General features: G+C 39.2%; 1 protein-coding gene across 2 annotated transcripts in view; it reads left to right on the top strand.

Moving 5' to 3' along the window:
* The window catches only part of GASK1B (golgi associated kinase 1B), a 52,323-nt gene extending 33,721 nt beyond the window's left edge, over positions 1-18,602 (top strand). For both annotated transcript variants that reach the window (XM_079773012.1, XM_079773013.1), the window contains exons 4-5: positions 10,384-10,610; positions 15,704-18,602. In XM_079773012.1, coding sequence (XP_079629138.1) covers positions 10,384-10,610; positions 15,704-15,911 — 435 coding nt within the window. In that variant the 3' untranslated portion in view covers positions 15,912-18,602. The remainder of the gene's footprint in view (positions 1-10,383; positions 10,611-15,703) is intronic.
* Positions 18,603-24,554: the final 5,952 nt, after the last annotated feature.

Here is a 24,554-nt window from a genome sequence, read left to right as displayed (position 1 = left end):
ATGTAGTTATTTTTAAAATATTTATCGTTCATTTTGTTCAATGAAATAGATACCTTGTGAAATATTTACCACAATCAAGCTAATTAGCACATCTATCACCTCATATAGTTACCGTGTGTGTGTGTGTGTGTGTGTGTGTGTGCCCACACACTTAAGACCTACTCTGTTAGCAAATTTCAAATATACAGTGCAGTATTATTAACTATAGCCTGATTCTCGGAATTTATCCATCTTGTAACTGGAAGTTTCTACCCTTTCACGAATATCTCCCCATTTCTCCTACTCCTCAGGCAACCACCATTCTACTCTCAAGCAGTATTTATTTTTAAATAACAAGCAAATTGCTTGGTAGAATTAATTAAATTTTTATAAAGAGAACTGATTTCCTTAAAAAAAAGCATGAGTTTAAATAGCTTTTGGATATGTTACATTAGGTTGTGTTAATTATTGTTAAAGAAAAAAAATTGAATGGCATTTACTAAAGATGGTAAGGCAGATGTTATTTAGGACCATTGAGATAGGTATAGGGACCACTGCAGTGAGACTGAAAAAAAAATATGTTTTTATTGATTTCTGAGAGAGGAAGTTTGAGGGAGAGAGAGCAACATCAATGATGAGAGAGAATCATAGATCGGCTGCCTCCTGCATGCCCTCTACTGGGGACTGAGCCCAAAACCCAGACCTGTGCCCTGACCGGAATCGAACTGTGAGCTCCTGGTTCATAGGTCGAAGCTCAGCCACTGATCCACACCAGCTAGATTGCAGTGGGATTTTACAGTGGCTGAAAGATTGGCTCAATCCGGTATACAGCATGTGCAAGTGAGAATGTATAGCCCAGGAGCAGAGTAGGGAGTCAGCAGATGGAAAATTATTAAGAAGTAAGAAACATCAAGGGTAAGGGGAGGTCCGAGTAAACTGGCCTAACAAGATTCTTGCTAAAGACAGGTCAGGATCAGAGGATGAGGGAAGATGAGGAACGTGATTAGAATTTGAGAGTGATCAGATATCAAGGACAGGTAGTGGGGAAGGAGAAGGAGGGGTGGGGTTTCTGCTTAAACTGACAGCAGGTAAAACTAGCTTTTATAAGGAAGCTTACAGGTCTATGAGAAGGCTCAGGAGCCTGACTGAAGTCTGGTCAAGCAAAGACTCTTTGTCACCATAGTTAGAATGCTTTAATATAATCATTTAGTTTATCTTTACTTATTTTTGTCAATTTCCTTATAATAAAATACTATATTATAGGGGGAGATAAACTTGATAGAAATTCTATAAAAATACTAAAACTTAATTACATAAATTCAAGCAAGGGAAATGATTTCAATGACAACATTCCCTTGGATGTAAGCTTATATACAACCCTATTTAATGTTAAATTGTTACAAATGGTGTTTCATTTCATTGAAATAAAGCATTTAAATTTTTTATATTAAGATTATTTTATTCCTGTTTTAAATTTATTTGCTTAATATAAATCCATTCTATAAATCAGAATTTTATAAAATATAAAAATTATTGTTTTTCTTAGCCTGAGTGCTTTTTATAACTCTTGATGGGAAGGTGGGCGTGCTTTTGGCAGCGGCTGTTTTCATGCAGCTCTGCTTGTGCAAATTATACAATGTGAATTTCTTCCTCTAAAAATAGACTGTCACTTGCCTGGCAACTGAAGAATCTTTCTGTGGCAGAATGATGTTTAACTTTTGATGCTTATTCAGAGGTGCAATGTATGAATTCTAAAACTGCATCTATAGAAATAGATTTAAATATATTGTGACATTAAAATGTTTTTGCATATACATAAAGAAATACTGTTATGTTTTTACTTATGATTCAGTGATATGGAAGAAATTAGATATTCTGCATGGCATTGGTACACATAGATAGTTATTTTTATTTTATTTTTTATAGAAAGGGGCAAGTGGTTTATTTGTGCTGAAAATTACATCCTTGTACAGTGACAATTGTGTATCTGATATGTAACACAAAATAATCAAGTACTTGAGATTTTTCCTTTCTTCTGCTTGTTTTGGGTTTATCGTGTCATTCTTTTTTAAAAATCTTTATTGTTGAAAGTATTACTTATGTCCCTATTTCCCCCACCATTGACCTCTTCTAGCCCCCTCCCTCCCCTCCCTCCAGGCCTTCATCACGCTATTGGCTGTGCTCATGGGTTATGGGTTGTGCATATATGCAAGTTCTTTGATTGATCTCTTCCCACCCTCCCTCCCCTAACTTCCCTCTGATAGTTGTTTTTAGAGGTGGAATTCTAGAGTATTGGTGCTATAGGGCAATAACTGTTATGGACAGAGTCAGAGGCCCTTGGGAGGCTCTGCTCACTGTTAGATGTATGTATTGCAAACTATTTATACTTTTCTGATCGTTCATCAACTGCTCTGCTAGTCACATTTGCATGCATACTAATGTAACAGGGACTTGTTACCATGGCAGCACAGAACAAAAATGAAATCTATTCTTTTATGAGATGAGAGTTCCCAAGTGATACAGGTGCAGGCTGATGAGAACACTTTTGTTGTGTACAACTCCCAAGGTAAGAGGCCAGGTGTGCATAAACAGGCCCATGGAGACTGTGGGATTTGTCTGAGAGTTGTCCTTCTCTATAACCTGTTCTACCTTCACACATTCCCTAGACTACAGGGATGCAGCTCCAGTGCCACTGATAATAAGGCAGCCATACACTAGCTTACACTAAGACAAAGGAAGGTAGAAGAATTTTCCATTGTGAGTTATTAGCTGATAAATAAACGAATCCATATGTTTTTTGTGTTTCTCTGTATCTAGAATGGTGCCAATAATGGCAGTGATTCTCACTGTCTTTTTGCCTTTTTTGAATTAAGGTAATTGCTGAAATGTGACTTTTTTCTCCATGTATTTTCTAAAAATAAATGAGATATCCTATGAGATAACTGGTTTGCAAAAAAAATTTCCAGAAGGAATTGTAATTATAGAGAAACTAGTGGCCTGGTGCACAAATTTGTGCACATTGAAAGGAAATTAATTAGAAGAAATATTTTAATATCGCTACTCGCCCTTTCTCTATAATAGAAGTGTCAGCCAAATTCACGATCAACAATGACTGATCGAAACACACACGTACGATTGGCACCAGTGAGAGCTTTATATGATGTATCACGCATGAGCGAGTTAACTTAGCCTTTTATCCTACCTAATAAAAGAGTAATATGCAAATTGACTGTACGTTTGCCACACCCACAAGCCATGCCCACCAGCCACGCCCACCAGCCAATCAGAGCGAGTATGCAAATAAACCCAACCAAGATGGCTACAGCCACGGAGAGCAAGGTTTCCCAGGCAACGGAGGAAGCCAAGCTTTCCGCCTGCCCTTGCCGGCCTAAGCCTCCACTCAAGCTACAAAGTTTCAATTATAGAAGGTAAACAAATCCAAACAGAAATGGCGGCAGCCACGGAGCTGGAGAGAGCAGGCCAGGGTTGCCCCCGGCAACGGAGGAAGCCAAGCTTTCCACCTGCCCTGGCCAGTCTAGGCCTCTACTCCAGGCTACAAAGTTTGAATTATAGAAGGTGAATTAACCCCAACAGAAATGGCTGCCAGCCACGGAGTGAGCAGGAGGCTTGGCTCCACTCCAGGCTACAAAGTTTCAATTGTAGAAGGTAAATATATCTCAGTTACCAGGGCCTCCGATTTGGTTGCCGGGGGGCATGGCCGGCCTGCAAACCACCACAGGCCCCTCGCTCAGGCCGCCCCATACCCCAAGGGAACCCCCATCCTGATCTGGGACACCCTTCAGGGCAAACCAGCTGGCCCCCACCCCTGCACCAGGCCTCTATCCTATCTAATAAAAGAGTAATATGCAGATTGACCATCACTCCAACACACAAGATGGCTGCCCTCATGTGGTCAAAGATCCTGCCCCCATGTGGACACAAGATGGCCACCACAAGATGGCCAGCAGGGGAGGGCAGTTGGGAGGCACCAGGCCTGCAAGGGAGGGCAGTTGAGAGGGACCAGGCCTGCAAGGGAGGACAGTTGGAGGTGATCAACCCTGCAGGGGAGGGCAGTTAGGGGTGACCAGGCCGGCAGAGGAGGGAAGTTGGGGGCAAACAGGCTGGCAGGGGAGCAGTTAGGCATCAATCAGGCTGGCAGCGGAGTGGTTAGGGGGTGGTCAGGCTGGCAGGCAGAAGCGGTTAGGGGCAATCAGGAAGGCAGGCAGGTGAGCAGTTGAGAGCCAGCAGTCCTGGATTGTGAGAGGGCAGTCGGACATCCCTTGAGGGGTTCCAGATTGGAGAGGGTGCAGGCTGGGCTGAGGGACACCCCGCTCCGTGCACGAATTTCGTGCACCAGGCCTCTAGTATATATAGAATAAACTTGCTTAATTTGACCGGCTTTCTGATTCAGTTAAACTTTTTCCAGCCCAGTGAAGCACCCCAACTTCTCTTTCAGGTAATTGTCAGCAACACAGCAGTGAATATCAACATGAAGCAGATTATTATTGTAGATCACGCAGGGAGAACAAAGGGTAAAATATTTAACTGCAGCAGTGTTTGACTATATTCTGCTCAATGAAGAAACCTGAAGTCATTTTCAAGGTCCACCATTTCTTCTTTTCTGTCAGGCCAAGTTTCTAAACTTTTTAAATCTCCATTTTCTGGCTAATGAAAAGAAAATAAGATTCCACGGAGTCTCCTATCTACATACTCTAGGACTTCTGTGAGGATCAAATGAGATGAGGCATGGGGAAAACACTTCCCAGACATTTGGTTAAATTATAAAATGTTTCTATCTGGCTATAAAGCAAGTCATGTTCCTGGGCTGAAGAAACTGCAAGGAGGCTAGTCACTAGGGAGAGGAAGCAAAGCATTGCTACCTGGCGCCCACAGCCACCATTTCCAGGTTGGGCTGGGCTGTGGGCCACATTTTGCGCCATGGGGTCTTGGCAGCGTTGGCTGCGATTTGGTGGGCTGTCGCTCCAGGCTGGTGGTGGGGCCTGTGTCCCACTTGGGCGAAGCCAAGTGTTGCTTTGTGGGCACCAGGTCTGTGGTGCCGTTTCTCGGTAAATGGCCAGTGCACGTCACAGAAGCTTCTGCATTGAGTGTCTGTCCCCTGATGGTCAGTGCGTGTCATAGCGACCAGTTGGATGGTCGGAAATTTAGTATATTAGCCTTTTATATATATAGATTCTTACTGTAATTACTGACATATCTGCTTATTGTGTATTTATAAATGCTTATTACATGCAAGGTATTCTGGTGGACTCTCTGTGGGATATGAGTTCATGGTTCACGGATACTGAAATGAAACCACATAAGGAAGCCAACCAAGAGCAAATGACAAGCACAGACTCTTCCATTATTTGCCCCCTTTCTATTTTTTTCCAACTCCATTTACTAGATGCTACTTTAAAAAGGCCCATGTCTTAATATGTCAACATTACTCAGTTTATTTGATCCTTTCCAGTAGAAGACACTGTTTTGGAGGAGCTTTGTAAAGAGCCAAATGCAAAGTGAATATAAGCTTTCAGAAGGGTTCTTTCAATAATAAACATTTATCAAGTGCCTACTGTGTAACAGGCATTGGATGAGTTACTGTGGTGAACTGCTAAACTCCACTCATTACATGTTTTATTAAATAATTTAAACTTACTCTGTACAAATGCATTTTTTGTAAAGATGAAGTTTTAAAGTGCCAAAAACAAATAGCTTGAAAAGATATGGTAAGGATCCTAAGATACTAACTTACCAAACAGGAAACACCCCCCCTCCCTACACACACACACGCACACACACACACTCTCATTCACTCACTGTCACTCAAACCCTTAAAGAAGTGTAGAAAAACAGAGGTAGAAAAATACACAGGATTATGTAGTTTAAAATAATTAGGAAAAACATTTGGATAAAGGCAATTTATAATCTATATTAAGAAGAACATATTCATTTAACTTTCTCTTCAGCTTCTGATTACATTTGGCCTTGGTTCCCTTCCGCTTTCACTCTTAACATTTTCACCTGATGTCCTGCTACCTTGCCTATTACCTTTCTTTCAACTACACATGAGGAAATGGAAGTGAAACTTGTAGACACATCAGCTTTTTTAGCTTTTACTTACAGGTAAAATACTCTTACTAACCTTTGTTCTAACTACATGCCTTCATGTTCCTCTTACCCTTGTTGGCAGTCTTGTACTGTGTTAATTCAAAGTGTGATTCAAAGACCCATACCACAATTGCTTTGATAGACCCACTTTTTGAAGACACAGCTAGAATGGGTGGTGTGCAAAAGGGTGGAAGCTCATTGGAAGCGTGTAGATTTCTAAGGGGCTTTGGAGAGCTGGTCAGTGCAGCAGAGGAATCCGTGTTTGTGTTATATTGTGAGAATAACTGACGTCACTGGTAAGATACTTTCCCCTCCAGGCAAAACTAACACTACCAACGGAAAATGGAATTTAAAAAGAAACTTTAGAAGAAGGCAATGTACCTAAAAATATCCCAGCAACAAAAACTTTGGCTGGAATACCTGGATTTTTCTGAGTATAATTTTAGTTAGGTAAACATTGAAAAGATATATTTTCCTAAAAGAGTAATTTTATGGAAAATGATGGTTGGCAGTAATTTTCAGATTCAGCAGATCGATTTTGCAAAAGATTTTCCTTGTTTTAAAGAGTGAGAAGATGTAAATTTGAACAAACTGCAATAACGATGCTCGACATTCACAATCACTTCACTGAGAAAATTTACCCTCAAATAATCTTCTTTGTTGGATAATTATCTAAGAGTATGGACACATAGATGTGAACTATAGTGCTAATCATGCTATAAATGAAGTGATTGTTTTAATGTGTTCACTAAACAAGTGTATTAAAAGTATATTATAGATTCATAGCTACGTAGAGTATGTTTTATAAAATAGCTAAGCTCTCTTAAAAGAAAGCAGAAATATATCCAGAGTGTAACTAAATTAAATACCAAAGAAAATGGCATTGAATTTTAAGGAGTGGATTATGGTTTTGTGGTCAAATTATTTTTGATATATTGAATATGAATTCAAAAGGAAGACTATAAACAAAATACTGAGAAGAGCTGGGGAACAAGATTTAAGAGCTATTTAATCCCTTGCTAGACAAGGGCAATAATGCAAAGACATAATTCACTATAGTTGGAAGATGAGAAAAACAAAGTAAATCTCAGATTTGAATTCAATGCTATATTTCTACGTGTATACACACACACACACACACACACACACACACACACACACACACACACAGTCAATGCATGTGAACATACCCACCAAGTACATGGGTAGACCTGATTAAAGGAGTGGTAAACATTTTCTGGAAGAGAAGTTGAGTTGAACACACACATCCTTTTTCAATTATAAGGTCTGTTAGACTTAAATGGCACAACAGTCTGTCAGGGAAGTGGCGAAATCATCACAGATTGTTGAGTGATTCAAAATTAGATCAGATGAAGCACTTTAAAAATACCCTGCCGGAAACAACGTGATGTTGAGAAGGCAATAAAAGTATGACCTAGGTTGGTCTTTTCCATCTCCAATTATTAATGCCTTTTATGTAGTTTAAAAATAAAAAGAATAATATTTACAGAAGTGCTGAAAGTTAGGGCCTAAACTCTAATGTGCTTATTATTTAACATTAATGTATGCGATTCACATGGCTGTATTGCAGAAACAGCAGAACTGTGGCTATATATGTGTTAGTCCTTTCCCTACTACTATGAAATCAACAATGAAGAATGAGTTTATGGTGTAGAGCAGTATTTAGGAAGTGGTTGGTAGAGTTGTCCTTAAGTGTTAAGTTCTAAACATGTATATCCAACATAACAGACCTTGATGTTAAAGTCAAAATTAAATAGGATTTAGAATTCCCCCCATATGTAATGTCATTATAACTAGATATAAACATATGAAAATGATGAAAAATGGTCTAGAAATTCTTTGAGAATTATTAACTAATGCATATTTAAAGAGAGAGAATGGATGAGAAGCAACTGCTAGAAGAGTTATTTTTCATGTTCTCCCTGCCCCTCTGATTTTAATTAACATTCAAATGAGAGATCAACCAAAGGACTTGTATGCATGCATATAAGCAGAATCCATGGACACAGACAGTAGGGGGGTGAGGGCATGTGTTGAGGGGGGGGGGGGTGGCGGGGGGGGGGGTGGGAACCACCGGGAGAGGTCAATGGGGGAAAAAGGAGACATATGTAATACTTTAAACAATAAAGAATTAAAAATCAAAAAGAAATAAAACAAAAACAAATGCAATCTCTTTATATCATTTGGATATTCTTATATTCAAAGGCAGTCAAGGTACTACATAAAATGAATAAAATGGAGTAGAAAGGGCTCAATAAATTCTAATAGTTTCTAATTTATGCTTTTTTCTTTTAACTTACAGTGATTTGTTTGGGTGGGAAACTCTCCTATCTTCATGTCAAACAAATGTACTTTAAGCAGTGGGAACTTCCTGTTCTTCAGAGTCAGGCTTGTGACCTTTTGGATAAACCATTGGTTAGACCATGGCCCCAGTGGATCAGCTGCCTGGAACCAGTCCTGACAGAGGCCTCCCTCACTGACAGATAGTTTCTAGACCAGCAGTGTGCCCTCTAAGCTGTCCAAATGCTTTGTGGCTCACTGACCATCCTTACTCCATGTGACTGGTTTTATATAAACTTCATAGAAAATTTGGTTAGGCTGACTTCTCTCATGCCTGCTTCTGAAAGGATGTTATTTGATACAAAGCTCACTTACACACAGAAAATAGAGAGGGAGGCCATTTGCCCAGTTCTTAAAAGTTTGCTGTGGTAGCGAGGCAAAATTAAACGACCATTTTCCTTTGGAAGCAGCGGTGGTAGGAGGTGCTGGCCATGGCCAGCATTTGCCTTGGTGCTTAGCCCACTGATGGTAGAAGATATTTAGTAAACTTTTGTTGGATGAATACGCGAATGATCATTTCAAAGTAGGCTACATTTTAGTAATAGTCTTACTGTATTCATTTCTTAGCAACTGTCCTCCTAAAGTGGCCAGCCCTACAGGAAATGCAAAAACATGGGAGGAGAAAGGATGGGAACTTAATGCCAAAAGAGTAAAAGTGACAGTCTGTGTCTAGCCATCTTTTGAATCATGAGTATATGAACAATCTTTGACTAGTATTAAACTATTCAGCATGACATACTGGGGGAAAATCATGGAATTTTGGAGACTAACACAACCTTGTCTAAATCATAACTTTGCTACTAACTAATATTTTATCCAGACTAGATTATTTAACCCATCTGAGGCTAAGTTTTCCTTCATTAAAATGGAGAAATTACCTCTAGCCTTGTAAGCCTTTTGCCTTGTTTTGAGGTAAATCACTTATATGGGTGTATCTGTATCTTGACAATAGTAGTAATGGTTTTCATTTCTTGAGTATCATCTAGATGCCTGGGTCAGGGCTGGAGGTTGTACAAACATTTCAATTAACTTGACCACTAACTGTGCAAGGTAAATAGTATCATTCTCATGGTACAGGTAACAATTGAGAGTCACCGATGAAAAGGAATATATACAAGACTGCAGAGCTAACAAGTGTGAGAGCAGAGATTTAACTTGATGTTTATCTAATACCTGAGCCCAGGCTTTAACTTATCCCGATTAATAAATATTATTTTCTTCCTTGTTCCAAAGAAATAGAAATTACACAACTCTCCCTTTTCTAATCAATATCTCTATTTACCTTCTATATGGCAGTGGCTCTATTCTCCATAACAAACCCCACTAGGTCCAATAATTTGATCCATCCTGTTCACATATTTAGAGTCCAACTGAGTGCTCCACACAGGTAGTGTTTTTAGTTCTCATTATTGGATGTCACATCTTTTCAATAGATTTGTCCTACGTTATTTCAAATTAGCTAAGTAATACTGAAGCCCAGAGAGGGTCGGGGGTGCAGTAAACTTGTAGAGTCACTGAGATAACTTAGGTTTTCTATAACCCAGCGTGAGGGAGAAAACAAGATGTAGTCTTCAGAATATTTCAAAGCACAGCAGTTTCTACGTTCTGTCATGAATAGAGTCAGAGGTTCTTCTGGCTGCATCGACCTGTGATGTCAGTGGGAACTTTGAATATGAAGGGTGGAGACGCCTAACTTGGATGATCTGCCTATGGAGTTGTTAGCAGAAGCTGGAAATGCTTATAACCATGGCTGAGTCAGAAGGATATGAACCCTGGGCTTATTCTGACAGTTGTCTTTAATTAAATGAGCCTGGCTCTGTCAGATTCTGGCAAGTCAGCTGTTTAGAAAGCGCCAGTTCTTTGGAAATCATCTCACTTTCCCAAGTTTTGTTTTTACTCAGGATCTTGGATTTTGTCTTCGTTTTCCATTTTCAGATTTATAATCGCCTAGATACAAATTGCTGTGGATTCAAACCGCGAAAGGAAGATACCTGTGTACAGAATGGACTGAGGCCAAAATGTGACAACCAAGATTCGGTGGCTCTCGCACACATTATCCAACGAAAGCATGACCCAAGGCATTTGGTCTTTATAGACAACAAGGGTTTCTTTGACAGAAGCGAAGATAACCTAAACTTCAAATTGTTAAAAGGCATCAAAGAGTAAGTTTCATAATGCAGTAACATCAGATTTGTATTAAATAAGTCGTACGATTTGGAGAAAATTTACATCCTATGTCTGACCGATTGTAGCCCTTGAAATGAATTGTGGTTGTGGAATCTGGAAATAGAGGCCCAGAAAAGGGAAACAAACCCAGTGGAACAGAACAAGAGTGCAGCCAGGGCGTCCCTGTCACCAACCAATACAATCTACAAAGCTCCCGTCACCTTTCACATCCATCATATTGCTTGGCCCTCACTGTGAAAGTCCATGTGGATTAGGTTGGAAGCATGCAGGAATCTCTGGAATAGGACCTGGCAGGACAGGGATAAGCAGGTGGCAGAGACTCCATTATTAGGCCCTGGAGCAGGGGAGCTGACAGACATTTGGATATTGACATGCTAGGATGTCCAAAGGCATAATAAACTCAAGTGACTTTTATGAACGTGGCGAAAAGTCAGAGCCAATCTGCCCAGTAAAATACAGTATCAAAGGATGGCAGCTATTTAATGAGGTAGGAGGGTTTTTGAGCATTTGCAAACCTTTCTAGTAGACAGAGATTATGGAAAATAGTTCCTTAAACCTACCTCTAATTGGAAATAAAGGAAACCAAGACACTTAATAGGGGCAAAGCCCTGCTGTAGAGTCTGAGCTATTCAACCCACTATGGAGATTGGGACTAGATTCAGGCTACACCTGTAGCCAATCTTCATTGTATTCCCACCTTAGTCAGAAATTAGGGTGACTAAGAAATTGGGGTATGTTTGAGAATTGAAAATAAAGGGGGTGTATTAATAAAATAGTTAAACAGCTGTGTGAAATTAAGTGACTGCTGGGAAATACATGAGCAAGTCTAAAATTGAGGGTAGAACCCAGGTCTTCCAAATCCAAGTTCAATAATTTTCTGCAATAACTTATGTACATGCTGTTGCTGTTACTTTTGTAAATAGTACTTTGAAGCATATTTCAGTAGTTCATCCTAGCATTGACAATTAATGTTGATTTGTGCATTTTTAACACTAGAGACAGTACTTACTTTTGCTGTAAGAATTTCATGAACCCTAATTTCATGAGTTTTTAGCATGTCTTGCCCTGTTAATACCTGTGTTCACATCACTTTGTGGGTTGAAGATTGAATATATGGCATATTCTCTCATTAAGTGTATAAACTAAGGACATTTTATGTGAAGAAAATTTACAAACCTAAGGCATCAATTACTGAGTTGATATTATGGGTTTTCTTAAATCCCTAGCCCTAAATTTTCTCTTAGAATTAGGAGTGCACAGAGAATACAGGCCATCCATTCATATATGTATGAATACTGTTTTATTTATACTTTTAAAGAAGATTGAATTTTAAATGTATTATGAAGAGAAATGAGCTCAAAGTTGTCTTTTTAGAATATGTAATTCACACATTTAAAAGCAAAAATGAAGACTTTGCTAACTCAGATTTATGCATAGAATATTTGTATTAATTAATGTAATGCAAAGACAGAAATTTTTAAAAATTTTCCTTCACAAAAAGGTTAGTCCCTGAAAAGAGCCATGATTTTTAACAATATTATCTTACCCATTCCGCCACAGCTAAATTAGTTGAAGGGCCATAGAATTTCTAAATTATTAACACTTCCTAGAGCAAAAGTGCTTAATTAATAGTATGGCCACTAAATTACACAGTGCATGTCTCCCGGGAGCTCAGAGCAGCTTACCAGCATTATTTAAGTCCCCACTTACGCAGACTCATTAAGCACATCCCGCTCGGTGGCCTTTGCTCTCTCTGCAGCATCTGCAGGGCGGGAGCACCTGAATCCCTTGCATTCATGCTCCCTGAGTGCCACCCTCAACTTGCTCCACTGACATTTTGTAAAGGCGCTTAGAAACCCTGAAACTTCTGGCAATTTGTACTCTTCAAATAAGTACATGTTCTTATTTTAGTTTTTAAGGAACAGCTAACTTTTTAAAAAAAAAATTAAATTCTTTATTGTTTAAAGTATTACATATGTCTCCTTCCCCTCCCCCCCCCCCCCCCCCCCCCATTAACCACTTCCCGGCCATTGGAACAGCTACATTTACTTGAAAATTACTATTAAGTCCCAACATTTTTACTGTGCTCTCATCAGCATTTTCATAAAAGCCAGGAGAGGCCAAACTGATCATATGTAATTCACACATTGAAAAGCAAGAAATGAGACTTTGTTAACCCAGATTGATGCATAGAATATTCTTATTAATTAATGTAATGCAAAGACAGGTACTTTTTAAAAAACTTTCTTGACAAAAAGAATTCATCACTGAAAAGAACCATGATTTTTTAACAGTTTTATCTTACACATTCTGCCACAGCTAAATTAGTTCAAGGGGCCATACAATTTCTAAATCATGGATTGTTAGTACTTCATAGAGCAAAATTGCTTAATTAATAGTATGGTCATTAAATTACATTGTGCATGTCTTCAGGGAGCCAAACATCTATATCCTATCTAATATAAGAGAAACATGCAAATGGACATGTACCTCTGCTACACCCACAAGCCATGCCCACCAGCCAATCAGGAGCGAGTATGCAAATTAACCCAAGAAATATGGCGGCAGCCACAGAGCTGGAGAGAGCAGGAGGCTTGGGTTGCCCCCGGCGATGGAGGAAGCCAAGCTATCCACCTGCCCTGGCCTGCCCTGGCCTCTGCTCAAGGCTACAAAGTTTCAATTATGGAAGATAAACAAATCCCAGATACCAGGGCCTCCCCTTGGTCACCAGGGGGTGTGGCTGGCCTGCAAACCACCACAGGCCCCTTGCCCAGGCCTCCCCACACCCCAAGGGAACCCCTACTCTGATCTGGGACACCTTTCAGGGCAAACCAGCCAGCCCCCACCTGTGCACCAGGCCTCTATCCTATCTAATAAAAGAGCAATATGCATATTGACTGTCACTCCAACACACAGATGGCTGCCCCATGTGGTCAAAGTTGGCTGCCCCCATGTGGACACAAGATGGTCAGCAGTGGAGGGCAGTTGGGAGGGACCAGGCCTGCAAGGGAGGGCAGTTGTGGGCGATCAGGCCAGCAAGGAAGGGCAGTTGGGAGGGGCCAGGCCTGCAAGGGAGGGCAGTTGTGGGCAATCAGGCCTGCAGGGGAGGGCAGTTAGGGGTGACCAGGCTGGTAGAGGAGGGAAGTTGGGGGGGACCAGGCCTGCAGGGAAGGGCAGTTGGGGGGTACCCAGGCCTGCAGGGGAGAGCTGTTGGGGGGGACCAGGCCTGCAGGAGAGGATAGTTAGGGGTGACCAGGCTTGCAGGGGAGGGGAGTTGGGGGCAAACAGGCTGGCAGGGGAGCAGTTAGGCATCAATCAGGCTGGCAGGGGAGTGGTTAGGCATCAATCAGGCTGGCAGGGGAGTGGTTAGGGGGTGATCAGGCTGGCAGGCAGAAGCGGTTAGGGGCAATCAGGAAGGCAGGCAGGCGAGCAGTTGGGAGCCAGCAGTCCTGGATTGTGAGAGGGGTCCCAGATTGGAGAGGGTGCAGGCTGGGCTGAGGGACACCCCCCTCTGTGCACGAATTTCGTGCACCGGGCCTCTAGTATATATATATAAAAGCCTAAATGACAGGTCAACTGGACAACCAGATGACTGGCTGGTTGCTATGATGTGCACTGACCACCAGGGGGCAGATGCTTACTGTAGGCACTGCTCCCTGGTGGTCAGTGTGCTTCCACAGTGGGAGTACCACTCAGCTGACCGATGGGTGCCAGACGTCGGGCTCACGGCTGGCAAATGCAGCTGTGGTGGCATGAGCCTCTCCCACCTCCCGCCTCTGCAGCAGTGCTACTGAGCAGCGGAGGCAACAGGCACAGCGGGGCCTGGATGAGCGGGAGCGGCACTCTGGCCGCCTGCCACCTGCTGCTTCATGAGCTACTACATCCCTCGGGGGATGTCAGACTGCCAGTTTCCAACATCCCCTGAGAGATTCTGGATTGCTAGAGGGTGTAGGCCAGGCTGAGAGACCCCACTGGTGCATGAATCCATGTACTGGGCCTCTAGTTACTTCTAATTTTGATTTAGCAAACATTACTTGTAATTTTGAACCAGAAATTTTACAAAGTTATTCAGATAATGGATGTCTTAGACCCTTGGCTTTATACTTTCTGAATGAAGAACAGAAAGCACTCTGATAAGGCAATTCAATAAGGACCCTTCTAAGGTTTTCCAGAGAGATGGTTCATTGTGGAATGCTCTGGCTCTAATCCTTGAGTTTCACTATGTTTATTTGAAAACAATTTAGAATTCCAGTTTCATAAAATGCTCCCAGATCCTCAGAATTCCTGGAGTCCAATCTGAATCAAGGACACTTTTTATTTAATTGGGCATTTTGGAATGATTCTTTCTCTTCTTCCTACATATATGTTGGATTATTTTACCTTAAATTCAGTCATGCAAATTCTACTCAGGTAGAGAACTTTACTGAATTTCTCAACGTTTTGCTTCTCATATTTACTTGCATAAAACTCCACATTGACAGTTATGAGAATACTATTCTACTTGACAGATTCAAGTGGTTTCCATGGGTGAAATGGAGTTTAGGATTGAGGAAAGTATTTTTGCTAGGCTAACAGAGACCTTTTTAATTCTGTGCCTCTCGTTGCCTACACATAATGACCTTAAGTCAAATGCTGGTTGTCAGGTTCTCATTGGTATAGATCAGTGGTCGGCAAACTCATTAGTCAACAGAGCCAAATGATTGAAATTTCTTTTGAGAGCCAAATTTTTTAAACGTAAACTTCTTCTAACTCCACTTCTTCAAAATAGACTCGCCAGGCCGTGGTATTTTGTGGAAGAGCCACACTCAGGGGGCCAAAGAGCCGCATGTGGCTTGCGAGCCTCAGTTTGCCGACCATGGGTATAGATAATTCATTTCTCTTAAAACATATTGTTCTAATATATTACTATTAGGATAAGTATTATCTTGACACTGATAAAAAAGTTTTGATTCTCAAGGTACTATTTGATAGTGTGATTTATGCCAGATTAATGAAAGACAGAGCAGTTGGGGAAGGTCTGATATTTTCAAACAATCACTAAAAATGAAATATGATTTTATATTTTCAGGTTTCCTGAATCTGCAGTGTCTGTTTTGAAGAGCCAGCACTTACGGCAGAAACTCCTTCAATCTCTGTTTCTTGATAAAGTTTATTGGGAGAGTCAAGGAGGTAGACAAGGAATTGAAAAGCTTATTGATGTAATAGAACAAAGAGCCAAAATCCTTCTCACCTACATCAATGCACATGGGGCCAAAGTATTGCCTATGAATGAATAACAAAAGGGTCTTCTGGCTAGAGGACTAGATACATTTATGGATTTTTGTTTCTAAATCAAGTACACAAACTTCAACTCCTCTTAGGAATGAGATAGAGTAGATAAATACATAAAATAAATGAATTTAACCAAGTATATATGATGGGCCTGCATGCCATAAGCAGACTTATAAAGCTTTAAAAAATATTCTCCTCAAAAATATTTGTTTATATTTTCACTACCATCGTCACGTGAGTCTCAACATCTGATTACAAAATGGTTGCAATTATTATGACAGCAAGTTTTGTTAAAACATTTGTCATATTGTTGAATAGAACAGTATAAACTGACTCCTTTAAGAAATATTTTGTGCCATTTTCACTGGTCTGACCAAATACTAATGGGAATGAACCTTGAATATTTTTGTTGCTGATTGCTAAAACAGAAGTCCCAGTACTTATCCAGGGGCACCGCTAAACTGGAAAACCGAGGCACATGACCTACAAATACATCAGTGCCTTCAATAATTCTAAATAGAAATGGTGAGTTATTTGCAAAACTACCAGTTTATATTCTATTGTATCTATAAATAATTAGTTGTTTCTGTGATTTTGAGCAGCAAGAATCACATTTTCCATTCCTTTTTAGAAATTGTCGTCAGTGTAGAAATTGTCCAAATCTGACAATTCATACATTAGGTAATTTTGCCCTCTCAATTTTGGTCCAATTTATGTCTAGTGGCTTAGAAATTAAATAATTTTAAGGTTTGAAGTTACCTAGTTGAAACTGTACTTATGGAGTATCCCCCCCCTTGTTTTTTAAAAGATGTTATTTAAAAATATTTTGTAATTTCTACAGGGTTTATGTATAATTTCTGTGTATTTCATTAATAATCGATTTCTTCAAATTGGTTCGGTGTAATTACATTGAAACTGGTTTGATTGATATTGCCCAGATATTGACAATAGGATCAGATATTGACTATGTTTAAATATATTGTTTAGCTTATTTTAATATAAGAAATATGAACAAAATAAATTAAAACTTGATTCTGGTAATTGGTCCTCAAGGAAAGCACATGACTAGAACTAAAACAGCATATTTGAATATTATTAAGCCTTAAAGAATTCTCCCCAAACTCTTTCTACCAACTTTTTAATTAGGTGGAAGGGTGTGGCATGTAGTGTTCATGTGTTGGGTCTTTATATCCTTGGAAGATACCCACATTGTTATGTAAGATAAATGTTCATAAAGAGGTTTCAGACCTTGAACAAGTCATCATTACCCTCCCATCCCATATACCCCACCCCTTATTTAAAAGCTGATATACTGACTTTTCCTTTCCCTGAAAGTTTTAAAATGCAGTTTAAGGATGTTTTAAATAATAATAAATTTAAGAATGTTTTTAATAACAATGAGAGCATATCTATAGGTTCTAATTCATACAAAAGTATAGGGTCAAAATATCAAAATAACATGTTAAGTACAGGAGAAGATAGAACAAGGAGAAAGGAATCATTTTAGCATCTAATTATAGCTGTTTTAGGCTCATATTCAAGTACTGCTATTTAGCACCCTTATTTGCTGGGCTTCCCTTTGGCGAATTGGTCTTCAGACCATTATCCTGTATGATTTTCCCTGTACAGCCCTGAGTGTCTTCCTCTGGCCTCACATACTCAGAGTGCTCTTTGGTTCTGCTGAGTCTTCACTTTTACCTGTTGTATTTGGCCTTTTATATTTGACCTTTTTAAAAAAAATATATTTTTATTGATTTCAGAGAGAAAGGGAGAGGGAGAGAGAGAGAAACATCAATGATTATAGAGAATCATTGATCATCTGCCTCCTGCACACCCCCATTGGGGATCGAGCCCACAACCTGGGCATGTGCCCTTGACCAGAATTGAACCCGGGACCCTTCAGTCCGAAGGCCTACGCTCTATTCAAAGAGCCAAACCAGCTAGGGCTATTTGGCCTTTTTAAGATTGCTTTTGTCTTCTTCTAATTAATCATTATATTAATGAAAAATTGACTAAACAAAAGTTTGAGGACCTAGGTTCTATGTTGAGCCAGTGACTTGAAATAACTCTGTCAAGTTGCCTTACACCTTGTCTTATCAAAGTGGCATATTTGCATCTTAATATGCTTTTTATGAAATGTACCATCTTCATCAAAGCTGTGATATTGGTGGTGGGAATTCCAGCCTTCTTAGAAGTGAACTTTAATTTTGTGTCTCAAGCTACTGCTTTTGGGCAGCTTGGTCTTCTCACATATGGGTCTGGCTTTGTTTATTATGCCTTCATTTATTCCGAGATGCTTAATATTAAACCAAAAGTCGAGGGACACATGTTAGTTTTAGTCACCTTTGCTTTTTTAACAGTATATTTTGTCTTATAATCAGTGAATAATTCATGCTGTATTATTTTTGAATAATGGATAGTGGAAGACTAGGCTTTTAATTCTAATAAGTAATGCTCTTCATTTCTCTTACTGAAAATACTCGGTGCCTTTCAAACATACTCAGATTATGCTGTGGTTGGGTTCTCATAAGCACATTATGTGGTTTATTTATAACTTGATAATTTTAAAATAGAACAATTTACCTTGGCAGACATACAAAAGCTCTTCTCGAGTGATTTTTTTTCTTTAAGTTGATGATCTGAAAATAACTGTTGTCTTAAAAATCTGTAATAAAATATTAGAAATTAAAAATGCATGCTTTTCCTTTTTGTAGATGAGTTCATTTTCTTTTGTGGGTGGTTTACTTTTTAGAAGTTAAGTATAGGTGAGTATTTGCTACCTTTATGCATGGTAAAAGAAACAATTAAAGAGTCAAGAATTGTATTGAATTGTATTTGTGTAGACATATACTTGATATTGTTATTAGTGGTGTTATACTTTCTCTTGGTGTACATAAAGCATTGTTGTAGGTAGTATGCAAATTAATTAACAGATATCATAAACTATAAGAGAATAATTTTTGGCTTTCGTTGCTTTGGGTGAGTCTTACAATTATGTTCACAGGTTCCTTTAGAGCATACATATTTGTTAAGTATATTAGGTAGGTACCTGTGGAACTTCTCAAAATATAAAAGGTCTTAGACTTATGCTCAAAATATTTATAATTTCTAAACTTGTGTAATAGCTTTTTTTTCCATTGTGCCTTGAAATATACATTACATTATATCTAATTAATAAAATATCCTAGATATAGAGTCATCTAAAAACTGTCTTATGAAATTCTAATGCTTATTCCAGTCCAGAACAAAGTGAGGCATTAGTCTGAAAATATGTTTTGGAAATTAGGTGAGGGTCAAATAAAGATGATTAAGACTTTTCTCTAAAAACTAAGTGGTATTATCAAGAATTAAGAACTATTTATTATTCATGAAAAATAATTCCACTTGTCAGAAAAGTTATCTGATACTTGGCAATAGCCAGAAGAGATTCTTGAGTGTTTTTTTCAGTGCAGTGCTGTGTTGGACTTTTTATTTTTATTTTTATTTAATGGACTATTTAACCATGTTGTAGGACAGAGTTTAACTTGTAGATTTTTATACCATAGAGATATAGATCATTTCTGTCTGGTGAAAAAGATAACCCTAATGATTTTACAGTTTATTACCCTGTTGTACATTAATCGGTTTTATATCTAGTGAAGCAATCTTATCCTAACATTGAGTATAAATATTAGCTTTTGACATACTCTTTGAAATGATTTTATCACTTTAGTGAGTCCCTCTTTAATTAATTGTTTAAATAAAATCTTTGACATATGCTCATATTACAGATGCCTAGGAGTCACAGTTTTATGTTTTTTGAAAAGTTTGCTTTAATACACTTTTGACTGCCAAGTCATATAATTTTATTTGCTTGGGATTCATGATTTTAAATTTTTGAAAATTTTACTTTAACCAAGTTTCAAAACATTGTTATATAATTAAAGAGCTGAATGATACTATGTGATCAGCATCTTGTCCAACACCCTTATTTTCTAGATGAAGAAACTTTAGGCTTAAAGAGGCCAAGTTACTTGCCTGAATTTACCCAAATGATTGATTTAGAATCTTAGGTGTTGAAACTGATTTAGAAAGTTAGAGAACCAAAACTTTCTCTGGGATTTCATTATCTACAACAATAAAATAAGAAACACTAGTTTAATAAAACCTGAAGGTCTTACATAGGCATATTTATGTGCATTAATAATTTTATGGCATATTTTTTTATAAACTACAGGGGGTGGAATAAACAGAGAAGTTTCTCATACTATAAAACTTTTTGATAATCATGTTACACAGCTGATTGAGAATCTGCTATGTGTCATGCTGCGTGCTGGGCAATGTGGATATACAAATTAATAAGTAACTTTTAATATGTTAGTCATCAATTGAGACCTATAATTAGACTCTAACTTATAGCTTTAGTGGAAAAAGTTGAGGAAAGAAATTCTTTAAGGAATGTCTAGAAATAAATTCTTACTTAGAGGATTTTTTACTCACAGTGAATTTTACTGTATCTCTATTATTGACTGGTGCTTAAAAATGACAATTTGGATTCATTTTTGTGGCTGGACAAATCGACCTATTTATTTTAATACTGGAGGCCTAGTGCACGAAATTTGTGCACAGGTAGGGTCCCTAGGCTTGGCCAGTGATCAGGGCTGATCGGGGCCTTCTGGCTGCTGGCCGGGGCCTCCCTTCATACTGTGCTGCTCCCTGGTGGTCAGCGCACATCATAGAGAGTGAGCGAACCCCCGGTCTCTCGGTCGAACTCCCGTGGGGACACTTTGCTTATTAGTCTTTTATATGTATAGATGTCCTGAGGACATGACTGTGTTCCAAAATGTTGGTCCAATAGTAGATGCTCATAATGACCATCCTGATCCATCAAAAATGTGCTAGTGTATGTGAGTTCTGGATCACTTTGAGAAGCTGATTAGAAGCACAGCCAGGCTACATAATTCTGCATATAATTTCAAAGGGTTTTTGGACCCTAAACAACCATTCATGGAACTCTTTTGTCTCAGGTCTGTGATCTCCCAGGTTAAGAATTTTTGATTTACAGTATATTTAAGAAGGTGGGAAATAATATTATACACTTTAGAAATACTTTACTTAGTGCATATAAAAGTTTTGCTTTTATACAAAGGTGAAAACTTAGGTTTTGGAAAAATTATTTAAATCTTATTTAAATAAAGTATTTAATGAGATGCCAATGAAAATTGAGAGGATTTAATGAGATACTAGTAAAAGTTTAGGGACCATTTACTTTACTAATACTTTAACAGTTTTAGCCCATGCTATCAGTTCCAAATTCACTACCAGTCACTTAATTAAACTAGAGAATGAAATTCTTTGAGGTTATCTTCATTGAGTCCTTTAATTTATTAAAGGTTATCAGTTACCTGATTTTTTGCTTGCTCTGATATACAAAAGATCCCAGAAAGCCACTTATTTTATAGTGTCTTAGAGTATGAGGAAAGTTGAATTAATGTATACAATTAAATGAAGTTATTTGATTTACCACCAATGGTTTTCTGGGCATGAACATAATGTTCCTGCTTTTTAAAAATCAATTTCCTAAGAAAATGAATGAACTTTCCCCAATGGAATTATTTCCTTGACATTTATGGAAAGAACTGTAACCCTTTCTTACTGTTCCTTTGGCCAGTCGGAGAATTCAGAGTGTCTAGACTAGGCTCATTTCACCTTTTATCCCCTTTCACATGCAGGCACAGCTGTTTTAAGTCAAAATATGGCATCCTCCCTAATTTTTAAGCTCTTTAGTTCCTTAGGCTAGGGCTCTGCTGTTAGGAAGGTCTGCCTCTAAGGGGTTGTTGGCAGGCTCTGGTTAGCAACCTAAAAATGCACATGGTAAGTGAATGAAGTCACAGAACTCCTTCCTTATAGCAGCATTGTGTAGGGTTAAATTAGTCATTTTCTTCCCATCTTGAAAAGGTATCTTTTCCCACATGATTGCATTTAGTTTGTTGATAAAAACATGCCCAATTATGTACACATTAAGAAAGCTCTATGCGTCTTCTTTCTAAAAAAAGCAATCTGCATTTCGTAGCAGCACTTGTCAAGATTTCTAAAGCTTTGGAGACAAAGAGCTAAACTATAAAGAAAACCTCCCTTGTCAGCGGTTTTAATCACATGCTGCAGAACGGCGAGCTGTGCTGAGTTTCCGAAGGCACACTGGGCCTCGGAGAGTGGGACCAGCCACTAAGTGAGACCGACACAGCTGCGAGTCAGCACCTTGTGCCAACATTTTCTCTAGCTCCAGGACACCAGACATTGTTTTGGCTCATGCCCTGTGTTATTGGCTCAACTTCTGTTTAGGAGAACAAGAGATCTCGTTCTGTATCCTCATTTCAGGCCCCCAGGAGAAAAATCGAGGTCAACATTTTATTTTTTTACTTCGTAGCGCTTTTAAAGAAAATAAGCTACGATTCAGATGGCCTAACTTGGTGAGAATACAATTAAGCTTGTGAGATTCAGATCTTTCCAAAAGAGAAGGATGAAGTAATTCATAGCATCTCCTGGGAGAGAGTCAATCGTCCTCCTTTTAAATCAGGTAACAAGAGAGAGTTAAAAGAAGAACTTTTGTAAGAGTTTTGGTGACTATTGTGATAACGCTATTTGCTATTAATAGTGTACCATTTCCTTTGTCTTACTCTCATTGTTGGTTGCAAGTAGAGATAATATGTTGTGACATGGCAGCATTCAGGGTAGCGAATTCCTAGTTAAACAACACAAATTCCTAATTAAATCTTGACTTTAGCCCAGGCTACCTACCAGGTTCCAGTAGTAACACCCCTTCAGGTTGTGACAACCAAAAATGTCTCCAGAAATTGCAAAATGGTCCCTTAGGAGGCAAAAATCACCTCCTACTTGAGAACCACTTTTTTATCCATTGATAGAAAATCTTCCAGAAAAGGTAAACCTTTTAAATATGTTTTTCCTCTCCCATTCAGTGTATGAAGATGTTCTCTGTCGAATTCCTTGTATTCTAATGTTTGGCCATGTTGTATGACATCAATCAGAGCCCAAAGAGGCCTCGGGGCTTGGGCAAAGTGACCAGTGAAAGAAGCTACATGAGACTCAGGAGGAAGAGATGTGCTGGGGCCCCAAGGAAACATTTTTTTAGGTGAAAAATCTAGGACTTTTGACAAAGTAAATATCATGGCAAACATTTTGGAATGGGGGGTAGTTGGGGGTGAAAGTAGTTGAAAATCTGTGCCTTAACGTCCTCTGTCCCAGGGTCCGGTATCTGTATTTCTTGAGAAGATGCCTGGAATATAAAGAAGCCAAACCCTCATCAGAGCCCCAACAGTCCTGTGGAAACCTCCTCCAGTAGAAAAGTGCATTAGAGTAAATTGTTAGGCCAGGGTTCAATTAGCAGCTGATGGGGAGTGCAGAATCAGCATGGGAAATAGAACAGAGTGGAATATCAGAAAAGCTGGGTAATGCTGCAATGACAAAATGCCATCAAATCACAGTGGCTTAAAACAAGAAAGGTAGATTTCTCACAGCATATGTCTATCCCAGCTTGACGAGAGGGCTTTGCTTTTCATAGTCACCTAGAGACCCTAGAGCAGTGGTTCTCAACCTTCCTAATGCCACGACCCTTTAATACAGTTCCTCATGTTGTGGTGACCCCCAACCATAAAATTATTTTCGTTGCTACTTCATAACTGTAATTTTGCTACTGTTATGAATCGTAATGTAAAATCTGTGTTTTTTTATGGTCTTAGGCGACCCTGCTAGCGGTTCTCAACCTGTGGGTCGCGACCCACAGGTTGAGAACTGCTTCTGTAGAGCCTAAGAAGCGGTTCTCAACATGAGGAACTGTATTAAAGGGTCGTGGCATTAGAAAGGTTGAGAACCACTGCCCTAGAGGCAGCCTGGATGTTCCCATTTCTGTGCCCAAGTGAAAGTTCTGAAAAGCTTGCACTTCCAGTCACAGCTCACTGAACAAAAGCAGTCTGGGAAGTAGGGAAACTTGAACTACCTGATGAATAACATTGGTCACTACAGCACATGGTGAGAGCTACAGGTGGTGTCTCTGATAATAATGGAGGCAAATGTAACCTAAACTATTATTGTCTATCCAAAAGCTTTTTTTTTTTTCCTGGGGACCACCCACCTCACATTATTTCACCTCTGCCTATGCTTCCAGGTTCAATGGGACAATCAGAAAACTTGCCTCATAATTTTGGAACCGAAAAAGAGAAACAGAAACCAGGACCCAGGACAAAGTAATACTGGGTAATATTCTGGAGACCTTAGTTAGACCTTCCTCTATGGGAGCTGGAGAAAGTTAATTGCAGAGAAAGAGAGGAGAGATTGATGGGAAATCTACAGAGATGCCAATAGGCAAGATGCAGCTGCCTTTGGGTTCTTTTGTGATAGTTACTCCAGAGGTTTCTTCCTGTTCTTGGTTTTATTATTTATTTATTTAATAAATATGTTTTTATTGATTTTTAGATGGAGAAAAAGGGAGAGAGATAGAAACATCAGTGCGAGAGACACATTGTTTGGCTGCCTCCTGCACATCCCCTACTGGGGATCGAGCCCACAACCTAGGCATCTGCCCGGACCAGGAATCGAACCCAGGACTTCTTGGTCCACGGGATGACGTTCAATCCACTGAGCTACACCATCCT

Source organism: Cnephaeus nilssonii (genome assembly GCF_951640355.1).
Source record: "Cnephaeus nilssonii genome assembly, chromosome: 5".
Lineage (NCBI taxonomy): Eukaryota > Metazoa > Chordata > Mammalia > Chiroptera > Vespertilionidae > Cnephaeus > Cnephaeus nilssonii.
This window is presented reverse-complemented; position numbering and strand designations above follow the sequence as displayed.